At 41.6% G+C, this 14,041-nt stretch overlaps 2 protein-coding genes across 3 annotated transcripts; one reads left to right on the top strand and one right to left on the bottom strand.

Moving 5' to 3' along the window:
* The first annotated feature begins 694 nt into the window (after positions 1–694).
* Positions 695–9,521, top strand: zgc:113425 (uncharacterized protein LOC541425 homolog). 2 transcript variants are annotated; one of them, XM_061079253.1, is made up of 6 exons: positions 695–1,137; positions 1,373–1,432; positions 3,149–3,280; positions 4,819–4,965; positions 8,935–8,992; positions 9,069–9,521. In XM_061079253.1, exons 1-6 carry the CDS (start codon positions 973–975, stop codon positions 9,173–9,175), a joined length of 669 nt encoding a protein of 222 aa, XP_060935236.1. In that variant the 5' UTR covers positions 695–972; the 3' UTR covers positions 9,176–9,521. The 2 variants fall into 2 exon arrangements, with proteins under 2 accessions (XP_060935236.1, XP_060935235.1); XM_061079252.1 differs by having other exon boundaries at positions 9,066–9,521.
* Positions 9,515–13,650, bottom strand: rab33ba (RAB33B, member RAS oncogene family a). Its single transcript, XM_061079251.1, has 2 exons — positions 13,262–13,650; positions 9,515–12,474 (listed from the first exon to the last, which is right to left on the bottom strand). The coding sequence occupies exons 1-2, from the start codon at positions 13,487–13,489 to the stop codon at positions 11,977–11,979; spliced, it is 726 nt and encodes a 241-aa protein (XP_060935234.1). The 5' UTR covers positions 13,490–13,650; the 3' UTR covers positions 9,515–11,976.
* Positions 13,651–14,041: the final 391 nt, after the last annotated feature.

Below are 14,041 nucleotides of genomic sequence, written 5' to 3'. Positions count from 1 at the left end.
AGGCTAGAAACATACCACCAATGTGTGACAGAAACATAAAGTCGCCTTGGCTACAAGGTTTATTTTAAAGGAAGGGGAGTGTTGGGCCTTGATGGAAGTATGTGCTCTACTGAGTGCAATTCTAGTTTTTCAGTATTTTTACATTGCTGCAATCGGAAACTGTAGTATTTATATACTAAAGTGTAGTAGTTATTCATTATGCTATCAGTATTTTAAGTATTGGGTTAATGGCTGAAGACTTAAGTTGGGGTGGTGAACTTTAATTTGCAAATGTATTGACACTTTAGGATCAAAATGAAGTGCTGACTGAGAGAATATGCTAGAGAATGCTATTAATGCAAATGTATTAAGTAATTATAATACCTTAGCAGCTATCATATTTCATTTATTTATGTTTCATACACCCAGAGATACAAAGGGGAACTACTTATTAGAACCTTTTTAAAATGAAATGTGACTAGCTAGATTGGATTCACATGAAAACCTTTACTATGTATGCAATGTTACCCTTTTACAACTTATACATATATCACAATTATTTGACACAATTCCTTTGTGTGAGAGAAACGATGGGGTTGGATCTGTCCTGTCATCAGCAGGAGAAGTGGGCGGGGCCAACAGCCTGACAGTCTATCCTGTGGGTAACAAAGTCCCTGGTGTCGGCCCCTGCAGCCCTCAGCAGGTTAATGATAAACCGAAGCGGTGGAAGCAGCCGTAGCGCACAACACAGCGAAATACCGGACTCAAACTACAAACGTTATTTTGCGCAGAGCTGTCAATACCGGGACCGTATTTGACCCCGAGGGGGCACAAACCTACGCAACGTTACACTGAATTTAGTATTATAGACTTAAGTGGGACGGTGTTAAAGTTTACTACAGGTAGGAAGTAGCCTACAACAGAAATCACCGCGGTCAGAGTTTGCTTGGGCTGGGGTGGGCGGACTATTAATAGGCTGATAAAAACCCGGAGATGGACAGGTACAGGTACTTTAATTTGAACCAGAGGAGCGTGCTCGGCCTCGGTGTCCTCCAGGTGGCTTGTGCAGCTCTCTGTATGGTCTGCGGCTTTATGGACGCTGTTTTCCGCAAGGATACTCTGCTGAGTGGCACCAGGACGCCGGTGTGGGGAGGACTGGTGAGATACTGACCCTTTGTTAGAAACTCTTGCCGACAGGTAACTATCTCCTACGGCTGTCACCTGCGTTGTTTTGCTGGCGGCACTTTTCTTCCTTGAACTATGACGCCATACATTGAATAGTTTGTTGCCACATCTCCAGACATCACACATGTTAATCGTCTGAGTCTGTTGCTCACACTTTAGAGGGCTGCCTGTCTGTTAAGTTTACTCTTGAAACTTCGCTGCCTTTCAGATCATGGCCTCTCCAGGTGTTTTGGCGCTGTTTGCTTCACAAAGAAAAAATTCCGTTTTGGTAAGTATCTCTGGATAGGGTGGGGTTTTCAAGTTTATTTGGCTCCTCATGGACCGAAAAGAAAGACCACCAAATACAGACACCTTGTATGTCTTATCTCCCAAATTATAATGCCACAAAGACACTTGAGTTATTAAGCATAACCATTAATGCTGGCGCATGGTTCTGTGTTTTCAGAGACAAACAGGGACACCTACGCGCTAGAGCCCCTTGCTTGCCCCTTGCCTGCTTTCGCACCCCTGCTTGCATGCTTGCGTGCGTCGACCAATTTTTGTAACTATACGACAAAGCTACGCAAGCCTCACGAAGCCCGCAAGGCTGTGGTTGGTCTGCTAACTACATCCTTTCCGGAGTCTCACATTTCTGGTTTCATGCCCCATAATACCGGCAGAAACCAAGTAAGATTTAGAAGAACGAATATGGACCAAATAGAAAAGCGTTTGGCAGAAGAGTTCCAGAAATATGACCACCTGTATTACCCCGAGCCATCCACCTCCTCATCACCTGAGGCCTCCCCCGAGCCATCCATCCCCTCACCCGAGGCCTTCGTCCAGGCAACCAGTTCAGCTTCTCCGCGGCCCAGTTTACTGGCTTCGTTGAACCCGTCCACCGCTCCAGCAGCCTCCGTGATCCCATCATCCCCTCTGTCCCACACAGCAAAAAAGAGGAAAAGAAAGGGGGAGCAGGATGACGGTGGCCTTGCCTGTGACAGGGGCGATTTGGTGGCTCGCAGGCTGGCGCTATTAGGGAACATGTCAGGGCCAGATGAATTCGCCAGATTTGGCCATACTGTGGGGGACATGGTGAGGGCAGTGCAAGAGACAATCATGGTCGAGGCGTTCATTTCATAGCATGACAGTTTACATTTTTCATAGAAAATATGGACAAAACCTCATCTACTGACAAGTGATACAGCATACTGTGATGGGCAGGGTGCTAAACTATTTGCTTACGCAACAGATTTTTTTATTCACAGGGCTGAAAGTCATGGTCAGTTCATGAGGTCGGTATCAGGCCATCTGGGTTCAATTGTGTCCGCGACGACTCCCTCTGGGGTTATAGGATTGCATCAATTCATGTCTCACAACTATAGCAGCTCTATAGCTATAGTGCATCTCTTCGTCCATATCCCTCATAGGTCGAACAAGAGATGAATATTCGCCCACCCTCAGCCTCGGTTGATTTAGTGGCAGTACAGAACACCCCCGCTTCCGTCTCCTCTTCTGTTGTTGTTGATGATGAATTATAAGAGGTTGCTATTCAATGTTCAGCAGCTCCATCTCCATCAACTGTCTGTGGGTTGCCATCGTTAGGATTGTCCTCTCTGCCATCGTTCATTGTGTGTGTGGAGAACAAGACTGGGAGGAGGTAAATAAACAGTCGACGACGACTGCCACACACAAAGAAGGCGTCTCTAAGGTCGTCTTCGACAAAAAACGTTACTCCACCTAGTGTTCTGGCGGTGAATTGCTTTGCAACACGCGCAACCCTTGGAGAACCATGAATTAAAACGAGTCCTTGGGCAAGAGGCTGAACCCCGAACGGCTCCCCATAGAACAACAAAGTGCTGCTAATAGATGCACTGTATGAATGTGTGGGTGTATGAAAAACTGTACTGTAAAGAGCTTTGAGTGGTCATCAAGACTAGAAATGCGCTATATAAATACAAAACCATTCATACAGAGGTTGGCTGAACATGTCTTTCTGTCTCTGCAGGTGAGTGGGATGGTGGCAGCAGCAGGACTCTCATGTGTGGCTGTGCTGCTTATTTCTGGTTATGCCTGTCTGACGCTCACTTATGGAGAGGAGGATGAAGATGTCTTTCACCACCATGACAGTCCTCAAGTGGTAACCATCACACATATGCATTACGATAAACGACTTCCTCTGCATGACACCCAATATTTTTTGAGCATGTAGACAAAGGGGGAGATACAGTAGCATTTGCAGGCAAGGCCCTGGCTCTTTGCCTAAAGTAATCCAGTGGGCTAAATCATTCATTTAGTTTTTAAAGGGCCTATATTGCATAAAAATCGTTTTCTGGGCTTTAAATATCTGTAATGACTTGAAGGGGGTCAGTAGAGACCCTCAATGTATGAAAAAAGTCATTCCACTCACATTTTCACTCAGTCTATTCTAAGAAATATGTTATCGAAACGTCTCGTTTCTTACTTCCTCCCCCGTATGAGTCATACGGTGTCGCACTCGTCTCTCAGCCCCACCCAGCCGGTGCCAGTCAAGCCTCCGAACCCCCCGCCCCGCTCCCCCCTCAGCTCCACCTCCCCTCCACAACAAACGGTACACCAAGCAGACCTGTTGCTGAGCTAGCAGCTTGTTAGCTACCTCAGGCTAACCAAAACAAACAACAGTGAAGAAACACTGCAGTGCGGAGGGATGCAAGAAAGAGAATGTCTGTGCACATTTCTCCTAAGAACGTTACGGTTCGAGACCAGCGGTTTACGCTTTATTTCTTCTGACGTACCGTGTCAGTGTACTCACTACAGAGTAAAGTCTACATTACTCCGTATTGAAACTCTGTTATAAAACTCTGTACTGTCACTTGGGACATTACTCCTACTTTGGCCGACTGTCCTGCAAAAACTTGAACAAACATGAGGATGGTGTAACTTACCGTTCAGAAGCATCCTGTTGGAAAAGAGAAATATCTATGGCAAACATAACAGCAAGACTTTCAGCTGAGTTTACAGCCAGAGTGAATGCGCCAGAATGAGACCGGTGATAGGTTGCGTCTCAGTCAAAGTGCAGTCAGCCAATCAGAGGAGGGGCTCAAGAGGCAGGCAAAAAAGCCTGTTCTGTCTGCAGCTCCAAAGAGAGGCAGAAGAGAGGACAGTGATGTACAAATTGCAGCAGTTTTTTCGACTTTAAAGCACTGATATATCATCTTAGTGGTAACAATGCCGCAAATTAAATCTGGAGTTGACTTTTTGAAATGTTTAACTCCTGTTGGCTAGATGTGTCATGAAGCTAAAAATAGCTATTATATAATAGACTATTAACAATTGTTATTCCAAAATATGTCAAGCCAGCTATAGGTTTGTTCCATATCCTTTTGGAAATCCCTATAATTGCTTCAAAGTTATAAAGTATACAATCAATTGAGAAACTTTCACTAATTTCATGTAATACATTTGACGGGACTGTAAAGCTAGTACATTTTCTTCGTACCAGAAAATGAGGCTAGTTACTATATTTTAACATACGTGTACAAATTTGAAAAAGTATTTTAATTTCATCAGTCAAAATTCCAATTTGCTTTGCGAACTCTAACAAGCGCAGTACAACAGTTTCTTAATTACTAGTTCAGGTTTTGAGTTTTTTTCGTATACATGATGTGCTGCATTGACATTCTTTGTGTGTCTCTTCAGACTTTTGTCCTTCATCGGATGGTGAAGGGGGCCAATGCCACCATACTACTGACCTGCACCATCAGCCTGAGTCTCTCCTCTCTCATTGCCTACGTCGGCTGCCGCAGTCTGCCCTGCTGTGGCTGCTATGATACCAGAACTGGACTGGTAGGTAACAACATAATCCCAACGAATGTTATTGAAAATAATCTTAAATTAGACCTGCTTATCCATGTTTTATAATTACTATTGCTACATCTGTCAGTCTGTCATCTGCATGTGTGTACATGGAGCTGGCAATGAGTAACAAGGCAGATAGATGTACAGGTAGTATTCCTTATGATTTGGGAAACGATGAGTCCTTGATTTCAGACGGGTAAACTAATTTCCAGCCAGCAGCTAACCGTTTTTTCAGCACAAACTTAAACTATGCACCCTGTGGGGAAATATGTATGCATTTTAATTTGAAACGTAAAAAATAAACTAAGATTATCTAAAATTATCTATTGTGTTCGCTATATAGCTTCTGAAATTAGCATGCTAGCCAGCTATCCTTTTCCATCTCGTAATACTACTAGGAGTAGGTTGTAAAGCTGTGTGGTACTGATTTTGATCAAGTGTAGCTACTGCTTTATACCGCTCTCCCTCACCTTCCTCCGCCTTTTTGCTTGTTCTTCACTCCTGCCAAAGCCATGTCTTCCCTGTCTAAGACTTAGCAGATTAGGTTTGAAATGTTAATTTCCCTCCTAACATTAACCAAAAACAAATTCAGTTACAAAATGAGACTGCAAGGTAAATCTGTGTCGGTAACTTTATTCCCCAACCTGTGCAGCTACATGTCAACAACTACCCTGTGCATTCTAGGTGATGCTAGCAAAATAGTGATTTGCCAGTGAACACAGGCCCTGTCTTGCCCATTGCTCATGCAATTCAATTAAGTTTTATGTGTATAATACATCATGCAACACATCATGAATTATCTCAAGGCCATAAGGGACATCATGAATCGAGAGAGGAAGGGGGCTCACAGAGACTGCTTGTGTATATGGCCCAGAATCTTGTGCTACGCCTCTGGGGATCCCTCACATGTGGCCTTCTCTGAGGTTTCTGTTTTTTCCCCATGTTAATAGGGTTTTTTTGGGTAGTTTTTCTTTACTTAAGGGCAGAGGTTGTTGCACCTATGAGACAATTTGTGATATGTGAATATGGGCAAAAATAAAATTATATTGATTGATTGACCGTTCACACACTGCTGCCAGAAGGATAGTTTGGCAATCAGACTGGAGGAGCCCATAATCAAACTGCTGACCCTCTAATTAGTGGACAACCCGTTATACCTCCTCATTGCCCTTGGTATTATAAGCAGAATTCTTTCTTTCTGACATTATCCTGTTCAAATACTTATTTTATATATAGATATATGACTATATCTGTTTTATCAAGTCTTTACTACATACGTTAGTCTGGCCCATAGGTCTGATCTGGCGAGAAATTCAGAAGTGACATTTAACACAGATTTTAATTTTGGATGCTAATTTCCAGTGTGTCACAAAAACAGCACTTTATTATTTGAAGAACATTGCCAGAGTGAGGCCGTTTCTCCCCTTGAGAAACAATGAAACATTTAAAAATGCTTTCATTACTAGCAGGTTTGACTACTTATGCGTTGTTTATAAATTATCAGAATCTGCTTCTCTCCCTCGATCAAATTATATATGAAACATATAGATTGTCATCTGAGGGAATTCAGTGTCTTTGACAACTTCTAAGACCAGTTGTTTCTAATGACACTCACCGGAATAATGTCTTTACTATCAAACTATGTGTCTCACTATTTTCCCACCTGAAACTTTGCATGTTGCGATGCTCAATACCATGCTGATCAATAACACTGTAGCAGTGCAGTTCACATGTGGTAATTACTGTCACTTCACTGCTGGGTGTCATGTTCATAAAGGTTTACATGACACATGAGATGGTTGATCCTTTAAAAAACTCAATAGTTTCCCCCTGAGCTATATGTTAGACTCCAAAATACAGCTCAGTAAGACTTACTGCCATTTTTTACATTATAATACTATTTGACAAAAAATGCAAAAAAATACATCACAGCATGAACTTTATACTTTACCACTGAGATGTTTTTTACAGAGATGTAACCATGGTGAATCTGCACCTGCACTTTTAACACTATTTTAGAATACAGTAAAAAATAGACTTTTTCTGATTCATTTGATTTGTGTGTAGTGTTATCTTTAGTCAACTTTATTAACTGACTGACAACATAACACTGGAGACTGACTGGATTTGACTTTCCCTGCATGAATCACATTCACATATTAACAATATTCCATAGACTGTCTTTGACATAAGGCCTACAGTAAACATCTAGACTAGACATATGTGGACATTGATTAGGTTTCAGCGAAGTGTTCTGCAGTAAAGAATTTTGTACTTTTTTGTCCTACTTATATGACCTTTAATCTCGTTGATCCATCTTTGCAAATATCAATTATATGTGGATCCATACAGATGCTGCGTAAAAAGCTTCACACATGTGCATTAGGGATTAACACTAATGCATTATATAATATGCAACTTAACTACATTCCTTATGTTTAGCACTATTAAATCAATAGAACTTTAGGTCTTTCCGAGGTCTATGAACAGTTTTGAAAAGGGTGTGTAAAACGTGTGATCTCATCGAAAAATACTTTTTCAAACACATTTGTACTAAGAAACATCTGCTGTGATAAAGTTGATGATGATTAAGTGGCTCAGTTTTCATTAAGTGTGACTAAGCGTTTCACAAAACCTGTATTAATACACATCACTTGATCAAATGTTAGTATATTTCATCCTAAGAACTTTTCATTGTGGTAGAAGCTGTGACAAATGACAAATGAGTCAACTCAGCCAGTTACGTGTATTAAATAAACCTTCCTGACTGTTCAATCTCACAGTTTCACATTTGAGCTTTCTATAATTTTTCACATCTGCTCAGAATCAATCGGGCCATTTTTATCTGTACAAGCAGTGGGATTGGTTATCTGGTTCTAACTGTTGTTCAGGGGTCTCTTATGGATTAATTTCATTTTTTATTTGTCTTCAACACAAATTTGTCTCTGCTTATGGTTTTGGTAAATGGTTTTGTATTTATATAGTGCTTTTCTAGTCTTGATGACCACTCAAAGCTCATTACAGGACAGTTTTACATTCACCCATTCACAGACACATTCATACAGTGCATCTATTAGCAGCACTTTGTGTTCTTTGGGGGAGGCAGTTCGGGGTTCAGCATCTTGCCCAAGGACACTTCGGCATGCAGATGGGGAAGTCAATTAGAAATGAGATTGTATGTAGGTGTTATTCAAGATCCAATTTAACACAATTAATGTGCAGCCCTGCAGTTTTCTTTTTCATAAATGGTTTCTAAATACTTCAGGTGTGTTTGTCCCCAGAATATACTTGTGCTGTGGATTTTTGTTCCGTGCTGAAGGGAATTCTGCTGAGTCTGGAAAACTATTACAAGAGTTTCTGTTTCTGGCTAACGTCAACTTCTGCTGCAGCTGACTGGTTGATATCAAGTGCTGTTTGTTTTTTTGAAACGACAAAGTTGTTAAGTTTCACAATGATCAGTTGCTCATTCCAAAGACATGGACACCAAACAAGCTACTTGACTTCCGTTGATTGTTCGACATATTTGTGATTGCCAAGTCTAATTTGTTTCTACACCATAAAGGCATTTCAATGCACGTGTTCAGTGATGCATGAAGTGTGGAAGGACAATATGAAATACTGAAGGTTGGGGTAGTTGTACCTGCAATAACTTCAATCTATTTTCAATCCTACTCAAAATAAATGCTAAATAAGCATTAGGGCAGCTGTACATACTAACACTGGATGGATAAAGTTTAAAGAAGAGGTCAAAGGTTGAACTGCAGTCACCCTGGGTTGTGTAATCCAAAGACAGGATAACACAGATCCTTCTGTTCAGGACATGCTGTTGGTAAACAAAGAAGTTCTACTCTAGGAACAATGATTTTTTTTTTGAGTTTTTGTCGCCAAGGATGTAACTTTTTTTTAATCCAACTGACCTTTCTGTGACTGTTAACAATTTGTGTGTCTATGATGTAGGAGACCCTCGTCCCTCAGTGTGACCTTGGGGACACTGAGATGGTTTGTACCTGGCAAGGTAATTGGATTTGAAACCATCTTTGCTAAAATTGTTTCTGTCAGTCTGTGATGTAGTTCTCCTATATGTGCAGCAGGAGGTGACGACAGGCTCTTTAACTCTCCACCTCAGTCCACTGAGCAGTACACCGCTGAGGAAGAGGAGGGACCCTCCAAACTACCTCCATACAGCAGACTGACCTGACACACATAGGACCTGAAACACATCCTGTCTGCTCTCTTCATTCAAGTGATTAAAGATGTGCTGACTTCTTACTGGTGGATATACCGAGGGGAGAAATCTCAACTCTGCTGAAGCAGTCAGCAGTCTTAAACATTATATGTTTTAAAATGACTTAAATCACTTCTGCTCTTGATTAGACCAAACATTTAAAACTGTGGCACCGTCTTTATTTGCTCTATGACCAGATTCCATTTGAACCTTGTAAAAGCTGATATGAAATACCTGTATATGTGACTGATAATATTTGTTCTAAATTCTAAGACATTTTCTGTGTATTTAATAAATAAAACCTGACTGAAGTTATTGAGCAATTACATGGTTTATTGCAAGGTTGCACAAAACAAATCCATTGTAAATGTATCCCCTTTTTATTTGTCTTCAATAATTTGGTCAATGTTGGAGACAAATTGGTCACTATGCAAACCAATTCTGCAACTGAGATTTTCCTTTTTGAGACATGCATTAGCAGTATTTGTTATTCATGGCTGCCTTGTACAAAAGTAAGGAACAGGACATTATGGGACCCAGTGTGAAGGTGGATGGCCCGAATCTTAAACAGTAGAAACACCAACATGATCTTCCACTGTCGTTACACAGCTGTCAGGCCATAGAGAGTCTGGTTGAAGTGAAAAGTCTATCCCCCCAATATCTCAGTGCATCAGGTAACAGATTCATATAGCAGACTTGTTTAAAAGAGTATAATTCTGGGTACCTCAACTGTTAAATTACATCACACGATGCCAGTATGCAGAGTGTTAGCTCTGTTGCTGGATACTAGCAAACTGATCTTGACAATAGGATATTTTTGTCTCTCAAAACTAAGTTTCTCTATTTTAACCTGCCAAAGACAATTCTTTTTAAGGGGGTAGAGTGCTTAGAAACGCATTAAATAAATACAGACTATTACATGAAGGCATTGAAAACAAAGCTACAAGTGTTTTCTACTGATCAACTATGGTGATGTGTGGCTAATAAGCTCCTTACTTCCTTATTTGTTGGGGATGCTGTTAAAGCAACTTTCTCAGGATAGCCTGGCATCTGAATGGTTATGCCATATATCATGGGCATGAATCCTGATTATCCTTTTAAGTAGGTTCCTGATTTGACTCTTAGTGGCCATACCATCCCCTGCATGTCATCCCCATATTTTCTTCCTGCAGACACTTTCTCTTTTCAATGACTCAAACATACAAAGGTGCAAAATGCATTATACTCACTGGCCCAGCAGAAGTAACAATGTTCTCCAACACTTGTGAAAAAATATTCTAATTATTCCCTTACACTAGAAGAAATATTTACAGAATTTATTGCCATTTTTATTATTATTTTAATGTTTTTATTCGACACCTCCATTGTTTGACACAATGAAACATTGTGACCTATTTTGTTTACTTGTGAATTTGTGTTAGAAGCAACTGCGTAATATAAACCCTCAGCACTGGACTTTATACAGTCAGCTACAGTAACAATTGATGTTAATGAGGTCAGTGTTAATCAGTCGTCAGTGATCAGCTGAAACAAAGTCTGAGCTCAGCACAAACACACCAAGATCAGTGATTAACAATTCATAAGCATCCCCTGATTGTGTTGACCTGACGGTAGTTTTAAGTGTTTTCTTGATGAAAACATCGCATAGCAGATGATACGATAAACAGTTGAGCAGCACACAGCAACAAAGACTTCAAAAAGCCTAAGTATTTACCTTACCGTGCTGAAGAGGAACTCAAGTCCCTCAGAGAAGTATTTATAAATGGTGCTAATGCTAACTGCTAAATTAATTGACACCCTTAGTCACAGTTATGTTCTGGGTTTAAACACTACAAAGAGCAGATTTACTGTAGCTCTGAATCCACATTCCCTCTGTTATCTAATAATAGCGACTTTCATCATATGCACATTGATCAATTATGTACATATGTTTTTTGAAGGGACTCAATTCAATGTGTTTATGAGGATTCAATAATTAACATGTTTTGATGAAAAGCACTGGATAAACATGGAACAAAAATTTTAAAAACTTTAACAAAAAATTCAACAGGGCACCTTTAATGAAAATTAAAGATTATCAACCATCTGATATCTATACTATTGTACTTTGAGGGTCGCAGGGGAGCTGGAATCAATTCCAGCTGATGTTGTCCGAGAGACGGGGTACACCCTGACAGGTTGCCAGTCTTAAGACTATCATCATATGTCGACAATACGACAAAAAGAAGGCATTGCCCAACTCCTTTCCATATGATGCAGTCCTTACTGCAGTGCCACAGATTAAGGCCATACATTGCATCACAGGTTGCATGATGTTATGTGTTGGGTTGTACTGTCTGCATGAACAAATTATATTCAGGTCACGTCAGTAAAATAATTGTAAATCCCCACCAGTAGTTCTCATTAGCTGCTCTTCACACTTTACATTCCCATTACATGGGACGATCCTGATTGTATCTGGACTGGAAAACAATCAAAGTTGTTTGCGTCATTGTTTTCCACAAGAGCTCAAAGATCAGATTGCATTGCCACATTGCAGCAATCACATTGCCCCTAACTAAACTATTAAAAGTAGTTTGTGATATCAAGCACAAGCACATGAAAAAAGTATTTTTTTCAAATTAACACATCGTTTCAGTTGTTGAAGCCATTTAGTTGGATCCACTCAATCTTTCTAGAGCTCCAGTTTCCTCAGCTCACTTAATTTTCAGTTTCACAGGGCTTATTCAGCCTGAAGCTAAAGTTGTCGCCCTCTTTCCCTCCATTTTTCCTCTTCAGCAGCTGCTGCAGGCCCAGCTCCTGGCCACATCTCCATCACTCATCCCCCTACTCAGGTGGATGGTGCCTGCTGATCCCCTAGGGGGCTGGCTCAGCACTAGAGGCTTTTGAGATTTGAGTTTGTGGGCCACCGTCATTAAAATAGCCTCAACGTGGTCACTGTTTCCACTGCCATTGCTTCCTTCTCCCTGGCTGTTTGGGCTTTTTGCAGATGTCTCAAATAGGGGCATGGAATGGGAATCTGCAAACTGTTGCGCCACATCTGTGCTCACTTGGATGGAGTCTTGGAGGTCGCACTTGTTTCCAACTAAGATCCTGGGTACCTCTGTGCCCAGAGCGTGCTGCTTGCACTCCTCAATCCAGGCAGGGAGGCTGCGAAAGCTAGCAGCGTTGGTAACGTCATAAACAAAGACAACAGCATGCACATTGCGGTAGTAGTGCTGCACCATGGACTTCCTGAAGCGCTCTTGGCCTGCAGTGTCCCACAGCTGGATCTGTAGAGGACAATAAGGAAACATAACATCCCATTAGAATACCCAAACTAGCGGGGGTTGTGTGTGTATCAAAGCCTGATGAATCTTATTTATTTTGTCACATCTTGCTTTAAAGTTATGGCTAATAAGATTAACCCATCAGAGGTAACTAGTCGTGAAACTCTATGGTATCAGTTTTGCATACGATGTATGAGAGGGGTAGTGTGTGGGTGCTGGAAGAAAACTAGAAAATAAAGAAAACATATACACATGTGGGGGAAAGCTTCCAGGAGGTCAGAAGTGTCAGCTTTTAAAGTAGCTGGGTGCATTGGGCCCAGGTGATCCCTGTCAGCCTCAGTTAGCAGACCGGCCTAGGGAAGGCCTAAAGAAGGAGACAAAAATACAACACATACAAGCAGGCCAGTGAGCCACCACACCCTGTGCTAGAGCTCCACTGTTAGCCTAAAACAATCTCAAATACATCAGTGAGACACACAACACACCTCTGCTTTTTGTTGTTTTTTAAACGTATTTCAATGATATTCAGATTACAGAAAGCACAGCCACTTCTATTCAAATTATCTACATTTAAAAACTAAAACTAACATTTCCAAATACGGGGTCAGTAATACATTCCTAAAATGAATGTATCCAGCACGAGCACACACACACGCTTGTACTTCTATTTGAGTGAGGATACTCATTCCCTAGCCCCTTAGCCTATCTTTAACCATCCAAACTAGATGATACAAGTACAGGCGCACCGGATTACGCACACACAGGTTTTAGAGGGTTGTGTTTTGCACACCTTAATTTTTTCGCCATCAATCTCGACCAGCCTCTCCCTGAAGTCAACCCCGATCGTGGCCTCGGTCTTCTCGGGGAACTTGCCGGCACAGAAGCGATAGGTGAGGCACGTCTTTCCGACCCCCGAGTCCCCGATCACAATGATTTTGAAGATGCGGGTCCTCGGCGGGGGAAGAGTGGAGCTCGTCAGAGAGCCGGAGAATTCAACCGACGGCCCTCTCTCCGCCATACCAGGCCGACAGAGTGGACGTGACGCGATTCAAAGACGTGTAGACGATTCACGGCGGTTATTCGACGTCCAGGTACACACAGGTATCAACCATATACAGTCTATGGTCTCAAACTGCCAACAGACAAACCACAGCAAACGCTCACAGCACACAGCTGTCAAGCCACGTACTGGGTTGTCTGGGAAGTCTCTTCTCGCGAGAATGTTCATCGTGCTGTGGGAAAGCCGAATTCCGTTGCAATCAGCGCTCGGGTGGTTAACAAACTATCAATAGTATCAGTAACCTTAACTATCAGTGGCCAAATACACACTGGCAAAACAGTGGCCTTACTTCAAATGAGAAACTGCTCGCCTCTGATTTCAGGTGTTTGTGTGAACCCTCAAATGCGGCGCTCTGCCTGTTTAGGAGTGACACCTGCTGGTCACATAACAGAACTAACGGCAATTGAACGTAACTGAGCGTTTCCACTTCATGTCTTGTCGTTTTCTACTTCAACTTCACCTCAGGCAAACAGTATGGCTTTTGCTCATCTGCACTTATTGGAAAGTTTA

The sequence above is a fragment of the Limanda limanda genome, chromosome 10 (genome assembly GCF_963576545.1).
Source record: "Limanda limanda chromosome 10, fLimLim1.1, whole genome shotgun sequence".
In the NCBI taxonomy this organism is placed as follows: domain Eukaryota; kingdom Metazoa; phylum Chordata; class Actinopteri; order Pleuronectiformes; family Pleuronectidae; genus Limanda; species Limanda limanda.
Note: the sequence above shows the minus strand (reverse complement) of the source record. Positions and strands in the feature narration are given on the sequence as shown.

Bases quoted from the DNA above. Each gene is read 5' to 3' on its own strand.
- zgc:113425 (XM_061079252.1), top strand. From the start codon at position 973: ATGGACAGGTACAGGTACTTTAATTTGAACCAGAGGAGCGTGCTCGGC. The intron at 1,433-3,148 runs GTAAGTATCTCT...CTGTCTCTGCAG, and splicing joins AAAGAAAAAATTCCGTTTTG to GTGAGTGGGATGGTGGCAGC. The intron at 3,281-4,818 runs GTAACCATCACA...GTGTCTCTTCAG, and splicing joins ACCATGACAGTCCTCAAGTG to ACTTTTGTCCTTCATCGGAT.
- rab33ba (XM_061079251.1), bottom strand. From the start codon at position 13,489: ATGGCGGAGAGAGGGCCGTCGGTTGAATTCTCCGGCTCTCTGACGAGC. The intron at 12,475-13,261 runs GTGTGCAAAACA...TGTCCTCTACAG, and splicing joins TTGATGGCGAAAAAATTAAG to ATCCAGCTGTGGGACACTGC.